This window comes from Corapipo altera, unplaced genomic scaffold (assembly GCF_003945725.1).
Source record: "Corapipo altera isolate COAL_440 unplaced genomic scaffold, ASM394572v1 2b, whole genome shotgun sequence".
Classification (NCBI taxonomy): domain Eukaryota; kingdom Metazoa; phylum Chordata; class Aves; order Passeriformes; family Pipridae; genus Corapipo; species Corapipo altera.
Window position 1 is genome coordinate 6,665,102 of NW_020884874.1, and position 18,670 is coordinate 6,683,771.

The 18,670-nt window shown below is 35.9% G+C and overlaps 1 protein-coding gene across 5 annotated transcripts in view; it reads right to left on the reverse strand.

The window, feature by feature from the left end:
* Window positions 1-18,670, reverse strand: part of HACE1 (HECT domain and ankyrin repeat containing E3 ubiquitin protein ligase 1) — a 49,578-nt gene that overhangs the window by 24,063 nt on the left and 6,845 nt on the right. For 4 of the 5 annotated variants that reach the window (XM_027633480.1, XM_027633492.1, XM_027633503.1 and 1 more), the window contains 9 exons: window positions 17,698-17,802; window positions 16,298-16,373; window positions 15,892-16,023; window positions 14,656-14,738; window positions 12,288-12,384; window positions 9,580-9,681; window positions 7,756-7,862; window positions 3,885-4,131; window positions 539-876 (listed from right to left, as the gene is read on the reverse strand). In XM_027633480.1, coding sequence (XP_027489281.1) covers window positions 539-876; window positions 3,885-4,131; window positions 7,756-7,862; window positions 9,580-9,681; window positions 12,288-12,384; window positions 14,656-14,738; window positions 15,892-16,023; window positions 16,298-16,373; window positions 17,698-17,802 — 1,287 coding nt within the window. The remainder of the gene's footprint in view (window positions 1-538; window positions 877-3,884; window positions 4,132-7,755; window positions 7,863-9,579; window positions 9,682-12,287; window positions 12,385-14,655; window positions 14,739-15,891; window positions 16,024-16,297; window positions 16,374-17,697; window positions 17,803-18,670) is intronic. The other variant, XM_027633488.1, reaches the window with a different exon arrangement.

Consider the following 18,670-nt stretch of genomic DNA (forward strand, 5'->3'; position numbering starts at 1 on the left):
ATGTTTGTCAAGCTGGGACTGGATTCCAAATGACTGGGTTTTTTGAGATTGAACTCTCCTTGTTATAAACTTCTGCAATAGAGTCAAGTTTTGCCCCAGCCATCATTTTCATACACAAAGATAGTTCACTTTTTTTTTTCTGAGCTTACAGTTGTTCTTGTTGGATAATCATATTAAATGCAGGATAATTTTCACATTAAGAACCAACAGCAAATACAGCTAAGTTTCTAGAGATCAAAATTCTATTACCTCCAAGTATACTGCATGATTACAAAAAGCCATTAGACATTTAATACAAAAATTGTCCCAGTGCAGCTACACTCACAGGCAGCAGCACTATGGAAAATTTGCAGTGCTGTTTGGTGCCATTAGAGCCAGAAAAAAAAAAAAGCATTCAAATAACTGAACTAGTGAAAGCATTAAACATACCCTTGACTGTCACTAATATAATGTGGTCAGCACCAACATTCTTCCAAGAAAGTGTGTGTGATTCTAAAATGGTAATATTCTGGATAACAAAAATGAATCCTCTCCTTACCCCTGAGGCATCTGACAGGAGCAGCACATATAGAAGGCTTGAATGACAGCACTTAGCCTGTTTGCTGTCATGGAGATAACATCCTGGCAATCAGCACAAGCTTCCTGCTTCCCAGCAACATCATATGCTTTTAACTCGACAGCATCAGTGGATAGGTCTTTTGTTCCCTCAGTTCCTGCAGTGGCAAAGGAAGGTGCAGGAACAGCATCCTGGTGATCTGATCCTTTTTGCTTCAGTAAAATAGAAGTAATGTTGGCAGAGTTCCTTTTGTTTTTCATAAGCTCCGTAGCTATAAGAACAAGCCATTCATCTAGAGAATGCCAGAGCAGTTCCAGTGGCTGTAATAAACACATGACAAAACAGACAGAAAAGGAACACGTTGACATTAGATAATAATAATGTGATAATGTGGGCAAGTAGGTACAAGGCACATTTTAAAGCTTTATGTGATCCTTCAGAGGTCATGTTAGAGGTAAGTCAAATACTCATAAAAAATTCTGTACTTGTAGCCAAAGAGCACAAAGAAAATTTCATACAGAAGGAAAATAATCAAGGAGCAGATGGAAGAAAGATAAAGTAATTTAGAAAGAACTATAGAAGGACTACAGAATCGAACTACATAACAGAGTTTGGCCTCATGGTTGTTACACAGCACACTACTGCCTGAACGTTGCAGTCAAGCAGAGAAACAATAATACACAGGTTGAGTTGCCAGAGTAAGAGAGTTCTTTTTTAAAGACCTGGACAAAGAAGCTCCCTCTACCAAGAAGATGGAGTGAACTCCAGACAACACCACGGAGATTCAAACCAATGCACATATCTAATAGAAATGTGCTTTACGTAGAGTCTAAGATCATACAGTTCATTTTGATAGTATCCCAGATGTCTCAGAGTAAGGGTCACTAACATCTAGCTTTATGAAACAAGAATCATCAGAATCACAAATCAATTTTTAAAGCTGTACATTTTATTTTAACAAAGGCACTCTTTATTCACTACACCCTGCTCAAAACTAATAACATTAAAACCTGGTACAATTCCATCACTACACATTTGCTCCTAGGTGTATGAAGGAGAAGAAGGCCACAAGGGGTGTAAGGGCTTGTTTTGCAAGCCTACAGTCTAGTGAGCACTCAAACAGCATTCAAAGAAGTGGGTGGAGAACTGTATCACTGTCTTATGCTCTGGAAAGTACTCAGCACCTTACATGGGACATGAACCATAGTCAGATGGTTTATGTCAGAAACCTGTATCAAAAGTCAAGTTACCTGCAACATTTATATCCACAAATGAATTCTAAGATCAGCAGCAAACTCCAATTTCAAGCTACCAACTTCCAAAATTTTCAATACAGATCTCAAATTTAAAATCTTGAAGTTCCATGTTGACTTCTTTAACACAGATTTAACACCCATTTTGTAGCAACAATCTCTGCAGTTTCCTTAATAGTCCATACTAACCAGTTAGACTATCTATATTCAAGAAAATGCAAATAAAACAAAAACTAGGAAAGGAATTCTGTGTCACTAACCTGCACGTCACACATGCAAGAACTGGTACCAATGAAGAGATACAACTGTCAGGTCTTCAAGTAGCTTGCAAACCATTGCAATAATCTAAACATATAGTGGGGTTTTTTCCCTCTTCCCAAAAGGCAAAAGAGACAATCACAACCATGTTTTCAAGGAAAGAACGAAAAAGGAAAAGGAAAGGCAGGAATAAGAGAGAACTGGAAGTCACCCAACTCACTCAGCACTATGTGTGATCTCCCACTTCCCAGTCACTGTAAAATTCAGGAAAGAACAGACTAACAGCCACAACTGTTGATTACCTTAGCATTGCCAGACCTGTGAGCCCAAACAAGTTCTCATCAGCAGTTTTATATTTTTGAGCTTGAAATTGAAATCAATCTTTTAAATATCATGGAGGTAACAGTGGTCCTAATGAAGGTTTTAACACTTCTAAATAAACAAATTATAATAATTGCAATAATAACTTCTAAATCATCCTGAAATGTTAGCTAATGGAACAGTAGTATACATTTTGCTTATTTATTAAAAATGTAGATGTGGTTTTCACACACTTAAGAATTATTGATATTTTCTGGGACAACTGTGGCAGTTGTGTAATGTAAGTTTACTGCACAAGACTTAACTCCACATTAAATTGAGAAATAATTCTTTCAGCATACAAAGTAGTCTGGGCACACAGATGAGTGATTCTGCTGAAATACCATTTCCTTTGCAAATTGCAATTGAATGGTTTTGTTTGTTTCATAGTGAGTTCTGAAATTATGTGGAATTGAAAAGCCATGTTCACCATGTGAAACATCAGATCTTGCTGGTAACTATTTTTTCCTTTTCTCTCTCTCTTTCTTCTCCTGCTGCCTGCACTATGTGACCATTTCTCTTTCCCCTCTTTACTTCCCTCTTTCTTTACTCTTTCAATCTGTTTTCTTCATTTACTTTTCTTTCTTCTCTTGTGGGTAACTTAAAACCAATGCACTGTGTTTTACTAAAGCTAGTACACTGATTGTTTTTAGTGGGTGTTTCTTGTGGAATGGGTCTTTGTGCTGAATGTTTTAGTGAAATGCTTTTTCTTGGTTGTATTTTACTCTTGTAAAAACCTTTTGTCAAAATATCTTATTTTCCTCACTAAATAAAAAAGAATTTCTCTTAGAGAAGAGTGTGTGACTCTTTCTCCGGATGCTAATTAGAGGTTATAACGAACCAAAAGGCTTTTAAAAAGTCTTAAATAAAAATGTAACTGCTCTGGGCAGCTTATAGCTGAAATCCAGAGTGCAACATAAAAACAAACATAAAAAAACCAGACACTTTCAGAAATTAAACAACTAAACTGCAAGCACCTAAAGCATGTGTTTGAAAACAGCTACAAATCAATAACCTTGCAAGGGTAGTAGTAAGTTGATATGTTTCAAAGCACATGATAATAAAGACTTCATGGTCACAGTGAAAACAACACACAGATCAAGATTTCAATTGTTTCCATTTGTCTTGTGAAGTTGGATAAAACTGAATGATCAGAACTCGCAGTGAATCTCCAACTATTGTTCTGAAATTACATGAATATAGTCTACTATATTAATATTACCACATTTAGAGATTACTACACTCTTAAATAGAAATAAAAACAAAGTTTATGAAAATCAGCTGGGTAACTAAACTTTCAACATCTAATAAACAACCTATTAAATAAGAAATAAACAGAGATCATAAGATGAGATGTGCATCAGGGGTTAAATGAATGTAGTGGGCAAAAAATAATAAAAGAGAAGAAAAGAGGTAGGTTTAACTTAAGAAGGGATAGGGACATCAACCAAACTTACTTCCTGTTCATGAGATGTCTGATTAATGAATGCATGCTTTGTGAAATTCATCTCTTTAACGTCTATCTTCCTAACAACATCATATACTTTTCTGACCTTGAACACCTGACTTCTTGGAGTTTTATTTCCATTGTAGCCCATGTCATTTCCATTACTGGGAGAGGATGGGCCAATGCGAAAGACATGGCAAAATATCCTCACGATCCTTAAGAGACTCTTCATTTGAGCTTCATAATTACTTGACAAGCTGGGGGAAAAAAATGGAATGTTAAGTTTCTTCTCCTAGATGGAACAATTTAGTATATTAAGGAGTAAGCAATCTAATGGCAGGGTCTGATACACATGCTAGAAAAAAACCCTAAGCTTTAAACCCTAGTGAATTTTAACTTCTATTTCCTGCACCTGCCCTAAAAGTCAAATATAAGCACTATAATTTTACTAACATGTACACACAATTTTAACTAGTAGTTAAAACAGCAAATTCCAGATCTTGCAAAACACTTCATTTGTTTTTACACACACGTACACTTCTTATGAACCACCAGCAGGAAATTCAACTTTGCTACAGTAAGGATCTCAGCATATGAAACAAGTTGGGATATCCAGATGACAATGGTTTTCAATTTAGAAAAGAGAGCATCCAATGGTAAAAGCATAGTGACTAATCAGATATGCTGCCACAGCCCATCCTCACCAGCTGTTATTCTAAATGCCCCTTAACTACCTCAATCCACTAAGGGATCACCATGGTAAAGATGCCACTTCTACTCAAGAAAAACATTCACCTAAAAGACACTAAACAAAAGCACCAGTATGTTATTTATCTATCCAATAAACACACTAAAAGTTTTATGCCCGCAAGAAATTAATTATTTTTCTATCCAAATCTACTAATTTATAAATATTACAAAAGTGAGCACATACTCAAACCTATCCTTAAAGTACTTGCAACTTAAAAGCATGCTTTCTAACCATAAAATCAGTAAACACCAGAAAACTGACATCTTAGAGGATGCTGTAAACCTCTGATGCAATTAATAACCTGTTAATTCACAAACCCGAAACGCAGCTAGTTGTAACATTTATGATGACCTATTTACCCTATGTCATTGGTAAAAGCAAGAGACTTGTTTTCAGCACTACATTTTGATGACTGACAGTGAAGTTGTTATTTTTAAAAAGGAATACACTAAGAATTTTATGAAACTAACAAAATATGACTTTGTCGTCACAATCTACACTTTAACCAGCAAAGTTTTCAGCAAATCAGTATAAGAAAGGAACACAAAGAGTAAGGAGTGCAACAGTGGGAATGTTAAGTTTCTAACCAGGTAAAGAAAATCCTCTGACCAGCGATCTGTAATTGAATTACCAGCAGCTCTGGTCACAGCCACAAATTACCATTTATGAAACCTTTGCTTATACACCAAAAGAATCTGTGAATACAAGAACCTAACTCAAGAAGATAACTTAAAAAGGAAAAAAAAAAACAACTAATGTTTCAGTTGCAGTCTATCATCTCCCAGCAGCAGTGTTTTCCTAGTGAAATTTCCACTTAAGTCTGGTCTCCAGGAAAAGGACCCACATATATATATAAAAACCTTTAAGTTTTTTAATAGCTTACTGAAGCTTTTACTGGAATGTTTGTAAACATTCAGCTAGGCCTAACCTGCACCAGCAAGACCCAATCATGTCACACTTCAATTATTTCTTGGAAAGAGGAAATATACAACGAAGGTAATTCTAACTGAACAGGGTCCTTGCTGGTACCCAGGGCAGAAGTCCTCAAGCAGAAGCTTAGTGGCACCCCTGCCTACTTGCTAGAAACGTTACAAAAAACAAACTTTAGCCACTTTTGAACTAAATAAAGACAAATCCAAAAGCAATGGACTGCAGGTTAGAATCCAGGAAACGAACAGTGATGAGACTAGTTCAGCCATGCAAAAATATCATTATTGGAGGTTTTCAAGTACAGAGTACATTTTACATACTTCTGTCAAAAGAAGGAGACAGAGGAAAGAGGCCCAAGCTCAGAGTACCTATATTCACCAAGTACCACCTTAATCCTCATTCTGTATAACAAAGCAACTGAGAAATACTTTCTTAAAGTAGAAATTCACTGCTTCTGACAGGAAACAGAACTGGAGAGAACAGAGACACAGCTTTTTTGAAACTGTGTCTTGGAATTATTTTCTTTTCGTATTACAATTCTGTTGTGACACATTACAAAGTACCAAAAGAGAATTGGGCCAGTAAAAGTCCACAGGACACTCTACAGCCATCTCTAGAAATGACTCCTCATCCAATGCAATGCAAGACTTCCATCTTGTCTTCAGTCATCGCTAGGCCACCTGCATGCAGTAATACAGGAACACACAGCAGCTCAAACTGAGAGACAGCATAGGCACATAGATACTGTTTCTACAGCCATACTAAGGCAGCTCAAAAGAGAGGAGCAGTAACAGTAATAAATCAAATCTAGACAACAATTAGTTTAATTTACCTCTGAAGACACCAACAGAAACAAATACTGCCTCATATGATCTAATCCATCTACCACAACTTCTGACAACGTACCTATAGAGCACAAGTTTGAAGCCCTTTCCTGCATAATGGTTTTACACGTTATCCCAAATTATTTGTGGGAGATCTATTGGCTCTAAGGAAGTCTGCAGACAAAAAGGAATATGTTACAAGTTAAGCTGATACACATTGAAGCTTAACAACTGCTGAAGTCCTTCAAAACGTCGTCTCTGCAGAAACAAAATGTCATTAATATGTCTATGCACTTCAATCCCAAACATTTAAAGGGTTTAAGACTTTTGCACTAATTCATCAGAGTGAACAACAATCAGAATAAGACTCAGCTAATGGTGTAATGAACTTCCTAGCATCATTTAGGAGTTCTGACCTGCTATCTACAAGCTTCATCCAAATGCAACATGACTCATGGGGAAGAAAAGGCACTTAGAAGTAAGAATATATTATTTTTTCTCCATCTAACTGATGGGCTTCTCGCCCCCTGGCCCCAGTGAAAAAGAAACTTTCAGTCATATTCCTCTACAACCTACGTTGACAGGCTTCTCTGGTTACGGAACACTCTTAAACCACTTTCTAAGAAGTCATCCAGAACACGTTAGTAAGGAACTTCCACTCATGCTTTCAGACTCGAACTCTTTCAGTAAAGATTCTCTTAGTTTCTAGTAAAGCATTTAAGTTAGATCAAAATCTGTTAGCTTTTCAAAGTAAAATGTTACTGGTGTTTCAACAAATTACAGATCAGGTGTTTCCCTCAAACAGATGCCGAAAAAACTAGGATAGCATTCTAGATAAATATGCTTACCTATTCTATGTGTCTCCCCAAGTAACCGCTGCTTGTGGTGCTGAGACAGGACACCAGTAGATTAAATTTTTGGCCTCATTTATATCAGTAGCCATGGAAGGCAACCAAAACTAGCAAACACGAGAAAGTGTCTGAAGTAACAAAACTCTCCTCAAGTGTACTAAGAAAGCATGCAGAAAATTAAAAATGTGGAAGGGAAAAAAAAAGGAGGGGGGGGGGAAATTATTTGATACTTAGTCTAAAAAGCTTCCCTGCCTAGAGTTGACACAGTCGAACCAATCAAACAAAAAAATACATTTCTCTGCAACTCAAGCTTCTAGGTTCCAGCAGCTATACAAGGATATCAACTTACTTTCTTGGAGCCTTCACGAAGACAGTGATCTAAACAAGCACTTCCCTAAAAATCAGATTTGAGGTCCATCTACTCCAGCATGTGCTGAGCACCAGATAGGTTAGATTATTAAAACCACTAAGTGGCACTAAATACCAGATAGTTTATCAACCTACTTTTGATCTTCTCACACTTACCTAAGCAGTTTGTGGCCATTTGTTGTAGCAACTTCAGCAAGACTTGTTAGGATTTTAAGATACTGGCTTTCACTCTGCTGAGATAAGTGTTCCAGAACTTGGCGCAACTGAAGGATTAAAACAAAAGGAACTGCATAGCATCAAGGAGCATCAGATCAACAATAATTTATCAATTATTTAGAACGTTATCACCCATGCATTAATATCTAGCAATAATAATGTATATTGTCCAACCTATCTAATCTAACCTCAGTGAACATTTCATTGTGATTTACAAAGATCACTGAAAAGGTATACGTTCTAGAGTCAATGCATGTACTGCAGGATATTTAACACTAGAGAATCTACGAATGCTCAATGCTTAACCATGTATTATTAATTCATAAGAACAACTTACGACATTTAAACTGTGAGTCCTGACTTCAACACATACCCAGTCTCCTCGTGTCATCACTTTCAGAGAATATGAACCGGTCACCATTCAAGACTTTGAGCGGAACAGCTCAGACTTGGCCACAGAAAACCATTTTCAAAATACGATTACGTTTTGGCAGTGACACACAACTATACCACATATTATCTAATTAGAGCATGGTGATAGTAACATTGAGGTCCATGTGTTCAATCCCTATATGGGCCATTCACTTAAGAGCTGGACTCTACGATCCTTGTGGGTCCCTTCCAACCCAAAATATTCCGTGAAATTTGTGAAATCTGTGAACGTTTTGCATACCCTCTCATTAAGATATTGTTTTTGCACACACCTCCACCATTACTCAGATGGATGAAAAATCCAATTTTCTTGCTGTCTTGATCTCTACAATACAGTTTTTTTGTTCCATTGTTTTAGTTCTTTTACTTTCTCTTTTAATTTAAATAATCTTTATCATTTCCCCATGCATCTAACATACACTTTGAGAATTCTCACCTCCTCTGTCATTTCACTCTATAAAACTCAACTCTGTCTCAGAAAATTAAACATTGTTTCTATATATAAATCCTCAGTCTCGTAGAGGAAGTAATGGAGTTAGAAAGAAAATGAAAACATCAAAACTCTAGCAAGCTAAGTTCAGCGAAGTGGCAGCCAATACCTTACTAAATCTATTCTATTTTTTTTTTTTTAATTTGCAGTCTGTAAAATTGTTTGCGGTCATTTTTGAACAAATAATGTATTAAAAACCCACAGTTACCTAGACTGGAAGTGGAAAAAGCACCCCATGCTTCCTTCCCACTACACAAAAAGAAACAAAATTTTTTCCTTGCTTTAGATTGTACTACCTCACAATAACAAACAAAACCAAGGTATAGAACCATTAAAAAATGAAATTTCAGCTGCAATCTTTTACACTCTAATTGTACAAGGCAACTTCATACAGATCATGTATGAATACTCATACTATGAAAGTTAAAGTTCATTCTAGATTATTCAAGCCTCAAGACACATCCTAGAATGGATGTCTGCAGATAATGACTAAATAGGCCCCATTACACAAAATAGTTGGATCTATAGAATGCTCTACCAGCACCTTTGTATTGAAGCTAGCAACAAGTCTGCTCTTTCAATGGTCTACAACACTTTGCCAAATATGCAAAGTTAGAACACTAACTGAAAACAGAACCTACTTTTAATCCCAAATTCTTGCGTTTAAAATAATGTAAAGAGACTTTCCATAGGGAAAGAAAAATAGATAGTGATCAACTGCTGTGGCACTGACAGTCAATTGCTAATAGCGTCTTCTAAACACAACACTCATATTAAGCAATCAGAGTTCCACAATACAGACAGACCCCTTAGCTATAAAACATGTAATAATACTGTATTACCATGTTTTCCCGTAGATCTTCATTCTGCGTCATCTGAATTATTGTCTGGAAAAGTCGAGGATGGTACTGTATTAAGACTTCACAAGTCTCTCCATAACCACCCTAAAAAGCAATCGTTCAAAAAATATTTTAATTAAAAGAAACATTTTTTTTTTAATGCTGAATGGAGAAATTCTATTCTAAAATAAATTGAACTTCAATAACCAAAGTTAGGTATCACAAACCTTTTGGGAGAAGGCAGAATCAAACTTTTTTCAATATATTGGCTCACATACATCCACTCCCTTTTCTCTGTTTTTTGAAACATTCTCCTACTTACCAAGCCAAAGTTACAGTTGAACAACACTTCACCTAACAATGACCAAAGATCAAAACCAGCGCAATATTTCACTTCTCTTCCCCTTGCTGAAGTGTCTACTTAATTACACCCAGAATCTAGCCCTCCAGAACAAACATCTTCTAAAGATTCATAAGGTACATATCTGACTTGTTATAGGAAGAAACAGGATAAACCCATGAAAGGATTATTTAACTTTAAAATCAATACACAAGTATGATTCCACTTGTGCCTTAGACTAACTTCACACCCTTCTGAGAAAATATGTTTTCTGAAAAGAACAGAACTTGAATTTGTGGTTTATCTGCACCAACTCTTACTTAACACAGCTGCATTTTTAAGCAAACACCTAACACCTGAATACGTATCAACTTCTACACTGGAAAGATGACCATATAATGTGTTAAATGCTGCAACTTCAGGGACTCCTTCTCTTTGAATGACAGTTGACAACTTACCTCAGTGATAACAGATTCATTAAACAGATTAATTTGGTACCAAGAAATCAAGTATTAAAAAATAAAACCACCCAGAATCCAAAGAACTAATGGAAGTAAAATCTTCAAGATCAAGGTAACACCACGCTGGCAAGTATATGAACTTCAGTCTTCTAAAAACACGTATCTACTACGAAAAGCAAATCTGTAAGCACAGAATAAAACCCTTGACGTAAAAGGAAAGAAAACATTTTGTTTTATCCTTTCTTACTTGGCATCACAAACTTGTAAACTACATGATCTTGAAAAGAGTAAGATCATCACTACAAAACAGTGAACACCAGGTGTCACTACTCACATCTAAAAAAAGTTAACAGAATTTTTATGTATAAAGTGGTGTCATAAGGATTACAAAACTCCAGATCAAAGCAGAAATTGAAAACACTAACCACAAAAAAATAAGAATAGTACCAATACACATTGGTATAGAATTACAGAATTGTTTAGGTTGGAAAATACCCATAAGATCAAGTCCAGCCATCAACCTAGCACCACCAACATGTGCCAGTAAGCCATGTCTTCAAGGGCCATATCTACACATTTTTTGAACACTTTCAGGGATGGTGACTCCACCACTTCCCCGGGCAGTCTTCTCCAATGCTTTACAAACCTTTCCTTGAAGAAATTTTTCCTAATATCTAATCTAAACCTGCCCTGCCATATACTGTCTTACAGGTCTGTGGCTGCAGAAAGCCTCAAAACTGACTAGACTTCATGTGCTTTTACGGTAATGGTAAGTCACTTTGCCATAATAATGAGAAAAAAAAAATCTGAGCTTCACAATCAAGTCAGTTGTGAAACAGGATAGTGATCAGGCACTTCCGAGTGACCAGAGCTAAGGACTTACTAGGATTTCTTATATCCAAAAAGAAATGCTCTAAGTAACCTAACTTGATCAAGGCCTTCCACAGACAGTCTATGATATAAATCTTCCACCGTTAAACATTCCAAAAATGTCCCACTGGTACTGGAGACAGCATTCTAGCACATACACACAACTACTTCAATTGCAAGTCTTAGGCACATAAGCAATCTTCAGAAATTAAATAACTTGAGCTTGAAATAATCTGAAAATACAGAAAAAAACCCAGAAAACTTCAGCTTTATCCTGACAAACTAATAACATACATCAAGTTAGTGTGATGCCCACTAAGTCCAGTGATTTTTATAGCCTTCAGTTCAGTATTCTAGTCTGCTGATTACTAGTGAAGGTTCAAAAGATTCCATTTATTTGTGTTATTGACAGATTGATCTTCAATTGATTCTACAGAAAAACGTGCAAGTGTCCACAAATCAAGAAAGAACACTTTAGCAGGCAGTACAGACAGTATTTAGTATCACACAAGAAAGACTGAGTTTTGCAGTTGAAAATGCTAGCTTAGCTGAAAATGCATAAGACTTTTGTTCCTTGCCCAGTTATAGTCATACCTTTGAAAAGTAGTAGTCTGCATCATGTAAGTTGTGTTTGTTTTTATTAGTAATATCTCTTCAAGAGAAATGAAAATCTATTAGTTGAAATTAAAAAAAAAAAAAATTCAGTCCTTTCTGCTTGCTTTTACCTCTTGCTTGTAAACATTTAAGCACCTAAATAGTCTGTTAGAATTATATCAAGGATTCCCAAACTTTCTAGCCAAGTGGAGTTCTGTAAACTCTTTCTCATTAGTTCAATTCTTGCCTTAGACTTATGCAAAGGGTACAAATTATGAACCTGCCTGCAGGATCAATTTAGTGACAGAAAAAATGGTTTTTGCATTTGTTTTGCCAAAGAATAACTGTCTTTCAGAGGCCTTAAAAACTGAAATGGTGACACTGATCAGGTGACACCTTAGTAAGTCATAGAAGTTCACAGAAAAAGAGTGTTGTTAACTTCCTACCTGTACACAGAGATCCAGTGGAGTCACACCATTCTTGTCTGGTAAATATTTGGCTCCTCTCATCAAAAGAATTTGTGCAGTGTCTCTCTGACCATGGCTATTCAAAAGAAGAGAACACAGTTAATACAGCATTTATGCCCCATTATTAGTCATAAATCTGCACCTAACAAACAAAACCAACATAAGTTAGAAGAAAACAAATAGTTATGAAACTGAGCAGAACACAGGATGGAAAATAATGCCTCAAATTCATCTACTGCCTGTCAAGGTCACTGTAAAAGAACAGTGCAAAATTAGGTAAGGGCCATTTATCAAGCCAGAGTCACCCTCTTCAGAAATGATTCACCTTAGTCTAGCCTCATAAATATCTATGAGCTGCATTTCCTGCAAAAAGAGAGCTCTTCCTCAATTCATATTCTAATTTACTTGACAGAGAAAGTTCTCTTCACTGAGTTCTTTGCTCACTTCTACCAGATTTGGGGAAAAATAATCTAATTGTGCTCTAACCATCAAAAAACATTAGTAACACTTTTTTATTGATAAAAAAATCTTTTTTTTTTTTTGCATAAGAATTCAATATATCACTCTAATGGCTCTGATTTCTTTTAACCAATACCTGTAAATGCCTGGTCTTTAAATGTGCTGAGTTTTACTTTTGCATTCAAAGTCTATTTCACAGTTCACAGTCTCACTCATCTATTTATAGGTTGTATAGGACACTTAGTTTCCTTGAGTCAAGAATTTCACAAACAACTATTCCAACATGCCACCACCATCGACTAGAAAATAAGACCAAAGATTATTTATATCTCTCAACACTTTCCCAAATCCTTTCTTCTGATGAAAATGAGAAATTGGGTAGCAATGATCAGATGTTTACTTCTTTAAAAACACATTGAAAGACTGGCTGACTATTGCCTTCACCAGTATTCGGTGCACATACTGCCAAATGTAACACAGAAGCATCTAAGGGGTGAAATGAAAGACTGATACAAAACACACAGCAACGAAGGTTACAGATGCAAGTTTTTTCAGTGAAGTTTTATATCTCAAGCTACTTTGCAGTACACTGTTTACACAAATGTACGAGTATTTGCCATCCTGGAACACAATGAGGTTACCTACACTATCAGTTCAGAAAGGGCACAAGAAAAGTGACAATCAACAGCTGAGGAAAAAGAGGTAGTTCACTGATCTCTCAATAGCTCCCAGATGAGTTATTAATTCCCCTTCCAGCCCGGCATACCAACAGGTTAACCTAAAGTACCAGACTTTGTCCCAGTGCAAACAAACATTCAGAGTCAGAAAGGAGCTAAGACTAGCACCATCTTCGCTGTAATTCTCTACACTAAGCACACAACCCAACATCTTGACAAAATAGGTGTTTCTCCAGCTATCACCAGTCACTGCTACCACATCCTCACATCCTGCTCTCTCACCAGGGGTCTATAACCTTTCTTCCAAGGTTCACTGTAGTACACATTCTGTTCTTTGTACCCTGCCAGCTGCTCCAACTGTTAACTTCTAAAAGAACATCACTGCTGTACTTTCAACACATTCCCTTCTTACCCAAAACCTTTAAAAGAAGTAGCCAGCTTGCCTCAGCTTAAAGCAGGTGCCAATACCAGGCCCTAAACCAAGCACCAAGGATAACAGCTATTTATTTTCTCCTTCTCAACTGCCAAGTATCAACATACACTATCTCCAGAGACCACAGCTCTTGGCAGGCCAGCAGGTCAGTCCATTTCTCCTTTTGTTTTTATTAACATTTAATCTTAAGTGGACCATTTAACCTGTATCCAAAGCACAGGGATTATAAAAATTGTCAATGTTCTACGAAACAGTGGAAATGTTCTCATTAGAACAGAAGGTCACTTATCACATGTGATTAGTTTTGAAATTAAACTAAACCGTGAATAAAATGGAACCGATCAAAGCAACAATAAAATTTTAATTCAACATTGTAACTTTAAGGCATATATGCCCATTTTGTGTACACTGTAATACTGTAATGTATATTAAAGCATAGACAAACTTGCCTTATAAAGACTGTGGTTTTAGTGTACTCAAAATAACCTAAGTTGGTGCAACTCATTTTTCAGAAAATAGTTCAGCAGTCATTGATTTATAACTCATGCTAGAACATGCACAGCTGTGTGTTTAACATGTCTGTTAGAAAGAGGTATTAAGCCTGCAGTACTAAGATAAGTAGATAAGACACCAAATTACATTCAAACATGAGGCAAGATTAAATAAAAGTCAGCTTTCATGTTTTTTAAATTTTGTGCCTTCTAACCATTGCTATTGCAAAACGGGAAAAAAATTATTTCACCTTTAGCACAGTATTCAAAAGTTAAGAATACACAACCTGCAAGCAAAATAAAGCGGAGTTGCCCCAGAAACATTTGGTCTGTTAATATCTGCACCGCTGTCTAGCAAACACTGCACCGTCTAGAAGAGAAGAAAATACCAGCATTAGGAAAAGAGCAATGGAAAAGTCTGTTGCTTTCAACTATTTAATACCATGTATGTTATTTACGCTGAAGGATTTAATTTTCCGTAATGAACCTCAAGACCAAAATTCCTAAACATGAAATAGAAAATCATGGCTATCAGAGCTCATAAAGCTTCCTTTGAACTTCCTACTTTAATAACGATATCTTTTATTGAATTTCAGCTAATACCAAAGATTCCTAGATCTACAAGCTATTTAAAAATAAAAATTACACTTTTTAGAAAAGTAAACCATATACAGCCTTATCACTAGCTGAAGTTTCAAACTCAAACTAGGCTAGAAGAAATATGTAAGGAAATTCTAAAACACGAAAACACTGAGCAGACTCTCAAACATACTTTTGTTATATTCCAGTCACATAAATTAGGTAAGTCTATAAAGGTTTCTCAGAATTTGGTCTTCCGAAATCAAGCACTAACAATGACAACAGAAAGGATCTGGGTAGAATGATTTTTTTATTTTTTATTTTTTTTAAGTAAATAGTTCTGGAGACAACCTGTATAACTCTATCTGGCTCTAATGCAGTTCAAGGAAAGCATCCAGAACTGTACTCTGTATATAAATAGTCAGCCCTAATGCAAGGTCAGATGTAAAAATTATTCACACATATCAATAATAGAAGAGTTTATTTGAACTTGTGTACTTCAAATGTTAAATATTTAACTGACACAACTCTTTGCTCATTTTTCACTTGCAGTACATTACAATCATTTTAGACTTCAAAAGCATATAATAGGTGGCACAATTATGAATTAAACACACTCCAAAAAGTAAGGAAGAACATTTTCAAACGTTTAACATTACATAAAAACTTACTATCAACAAGCCAATAATAGTAGTATAGAACAGCTGAACAGTAAGTCACCTAAACTCCCATAAACCCTGAGATCCATCATCTCCACAAGAATAAGTAAGTTGTTCCCATGGAAGTGTATGTAGTCGATACTAAGACAAACAACAGCATTCTTCCCCCTTCTAACCATTATCATGTGCATTACTAGTCTGAAGTTTATAAAAAAACCACAACAACTCTGAGGCATTACCAAGTTCTTAAAAAATCCATTGTGCTCATACAATTTAGAAACTTACTGTCTTGTGTCCGTTTTGACAAGCTACATGAAGGGCTGTTTGTCCCATTGCATCTTCAACATCTACATTACTGACATGTTGAACAAGATCATGAAGCAATTCTGTTCGTCCATTGACAGCCAACCAGTGAATCTAAGTACAAAATTATGATACACATGTTTTCTTTAGCAATGATACAAGTATTTCATTAATATGATTTTAAACATGACTGTATCATTGTCGACACAAAGAGAAGTTTTGAACAATACCATCACATGCTTAGGCATTTTGATCACATCATTTGATCCTTGAAGGTACTGGACACACAGCAGTTTTGTTTTACATGTCAGATGGCAAACGCTTAAAAAATGAGCATCTTCAAACTCTTCAAGCTTTTAAGAACATCATGATAATCAATAGCACTTACTGCAGTCAGGCCTTCGTTATTACAAATGTTGACATCTGCACTGTATTCCAGCAGCTTGCTCATACATTTCTTCTGGCTATAAGCAAAAGAATACATTAAAACCCAGCCAGGGAAAATCACTTACAAAGACTAAATACCTTCTCAGAGCTCCGCTCACTCTAATTCATCAATGTGCAAAGCATAGCAGTTAAGTTTCAGTTTATAAGGAGTACAGTACTATGCATGTCAAGAAGAGAAGTGGACCAACATGGCAGGGACTCCTACAGTGCAAGAGTAGCATACAGCAGTACAGGACTTAAACCACAGTTGTTTTTGTGGAAAGTCCAGAAGTACTTAACCACTACTTTAACAGCTTCAGCTCTGCATGAACTGCACTTTCAAGACAAGAAGCCAGAGTTTAGCTAAGAGAAGTCCATGAAGTTCACCACCATCTGTACACTTCAGTGAACACATTTACATTGCACCACTAAATCATTACTTAATGAGACAGTCATTGTAACACTAGGCAAATCTTTGGCAAGTGCAATTACTGTCTTAATGAAAGTAGAGGTATGTTTTCCTAAATCACGTTTTGTTTGGTCTTTTAACATTCTTTAATGCTTTAAGTGCTTTACCCTTAAGAATTCTTACTTTTCCTTTTTATTTGGTACCTCTCACACCTTTCTTTTACCTCATTTCCACATAACTGTCTCCTGTGTGTATTTCTGCATTTTATCAGGAACCACTTGGCTGCTTCTTTCTTCTCCTAAAAATTGTCTTCCCACATACCTAGAAGCCACTAAACGTTCTCTCCTCCTCATTTGAAGCACCAGCTGTGATACAATTCAGTTATTGTAACACATATATGCTTTAAAAAGAAAGGCAACATTACAGCTGCATGTTCTCACGTACTACAATTCAAGAAATAGGATCTTAAAAAGGTACGTGCTCACAGGTTTGGGTGGGTTTTTTTCACCCTCTCCTAATATCGTGCAAGCCAACTTTATATTCCTTTCCTTGCAGTAAAACTTTCCTTGGAGACACTATCTGAGAAAAATCTGAAGTCTCTGAACCCTTCCAAGACCTCCAAAATCTTTTCTTCTCAGCTAACTGGAAGGAGAACACATTCCTCTTTTGATCACTGTTGTAAGAATGATTATGCCCCTGTTAAACAGAAAACACTAAAATGTCTAGCATTGAAATTGGTATTTCAGATATGACTTGCCATTTATAAAAAAATATTTTCTGAATACTCAAAGTATGGATTTAAACTTCAATCTTCTCTATAAGTGTATCATCCCTATTTTCCAAAGTGAAAACCAAAGTATTTTGTTTGAACCACGCAAAAATATTACAGAACCTGCCAGCTTAAGTGCATTATGCATAAAATCTTTTAAGAGTTTTAAAAGCTTTTTTCTTACCCATTCCTTGCTGCTAAATGGAGAGGAGTACATCCTGAAATGTCCTGATAGTTTGGATTTGCTCCTTTTTTTAATAATAGAACAAGGCATTCAACTGATCCACAGCTAAGAACAAAATAAGAAAGGGAAAAACTGTAACAAGGATATTTACAAACCAAATCTGTATTGACATAAAGACAACAGCAATACCATGTACAGATTACACTCAGTAGAAAATCTTAACATAAAAGTGTTTTACACCCTCATAGTTCAAGTTACACAAAGCTAAAGGAAAGTCACTTAAATGGAGTGAGAACTGCTAATTACAATCAATTGTAATTAATAGATGCCAGCCTTCTACGTGATTTTAATGGCTTTAAAAACCAACAGTGAATCTTTAAGACTGGTAACTCTGTAACTATAAACTGTTTTAAAAGTTTTGCTTAGTGTTTTCTCTCACATCCCTCATCTTTAATCAATTAATATTTTCTCTTAAATAACAATTCCAGTATTTTGGGTTTTGTTACACTTCAGTGTCTGGAAGTTACATCTAAAAGTTTAAATATCTAAAACTCGTACAAATATTTCTTTGCTATTAATGTTGAACCTGTAACTCCCTTTTACTTTTCGTAATATGACAGCTCTTCAGGATAACCAAGGCCACCGAGAAGACAGAAACTCTGCATTATATGTTTATTTGGCTCTTGAATTCTACAAGAGGAAGAGCTGATTGAAAAAATAAGCATATTTTTCTATCCGTCACAACCAGTTTATCCATTGTTACAAATCTTCCTAATGTCAGAACTGCAACACAACAGAAAGAAACCAAAGACTAGTTGTAAAATATGTTGCAAAACCAGCAGCTTGATGACAGCTTTGTGACCCAACAACTAGTCAACATAAAAGACAATCCAGAAATTAAGTGTAACACCATTTCTTGTGTTTTAGAATCAATAAACACAGTATATTTTCAAATACACTTCTAAGGTGTATG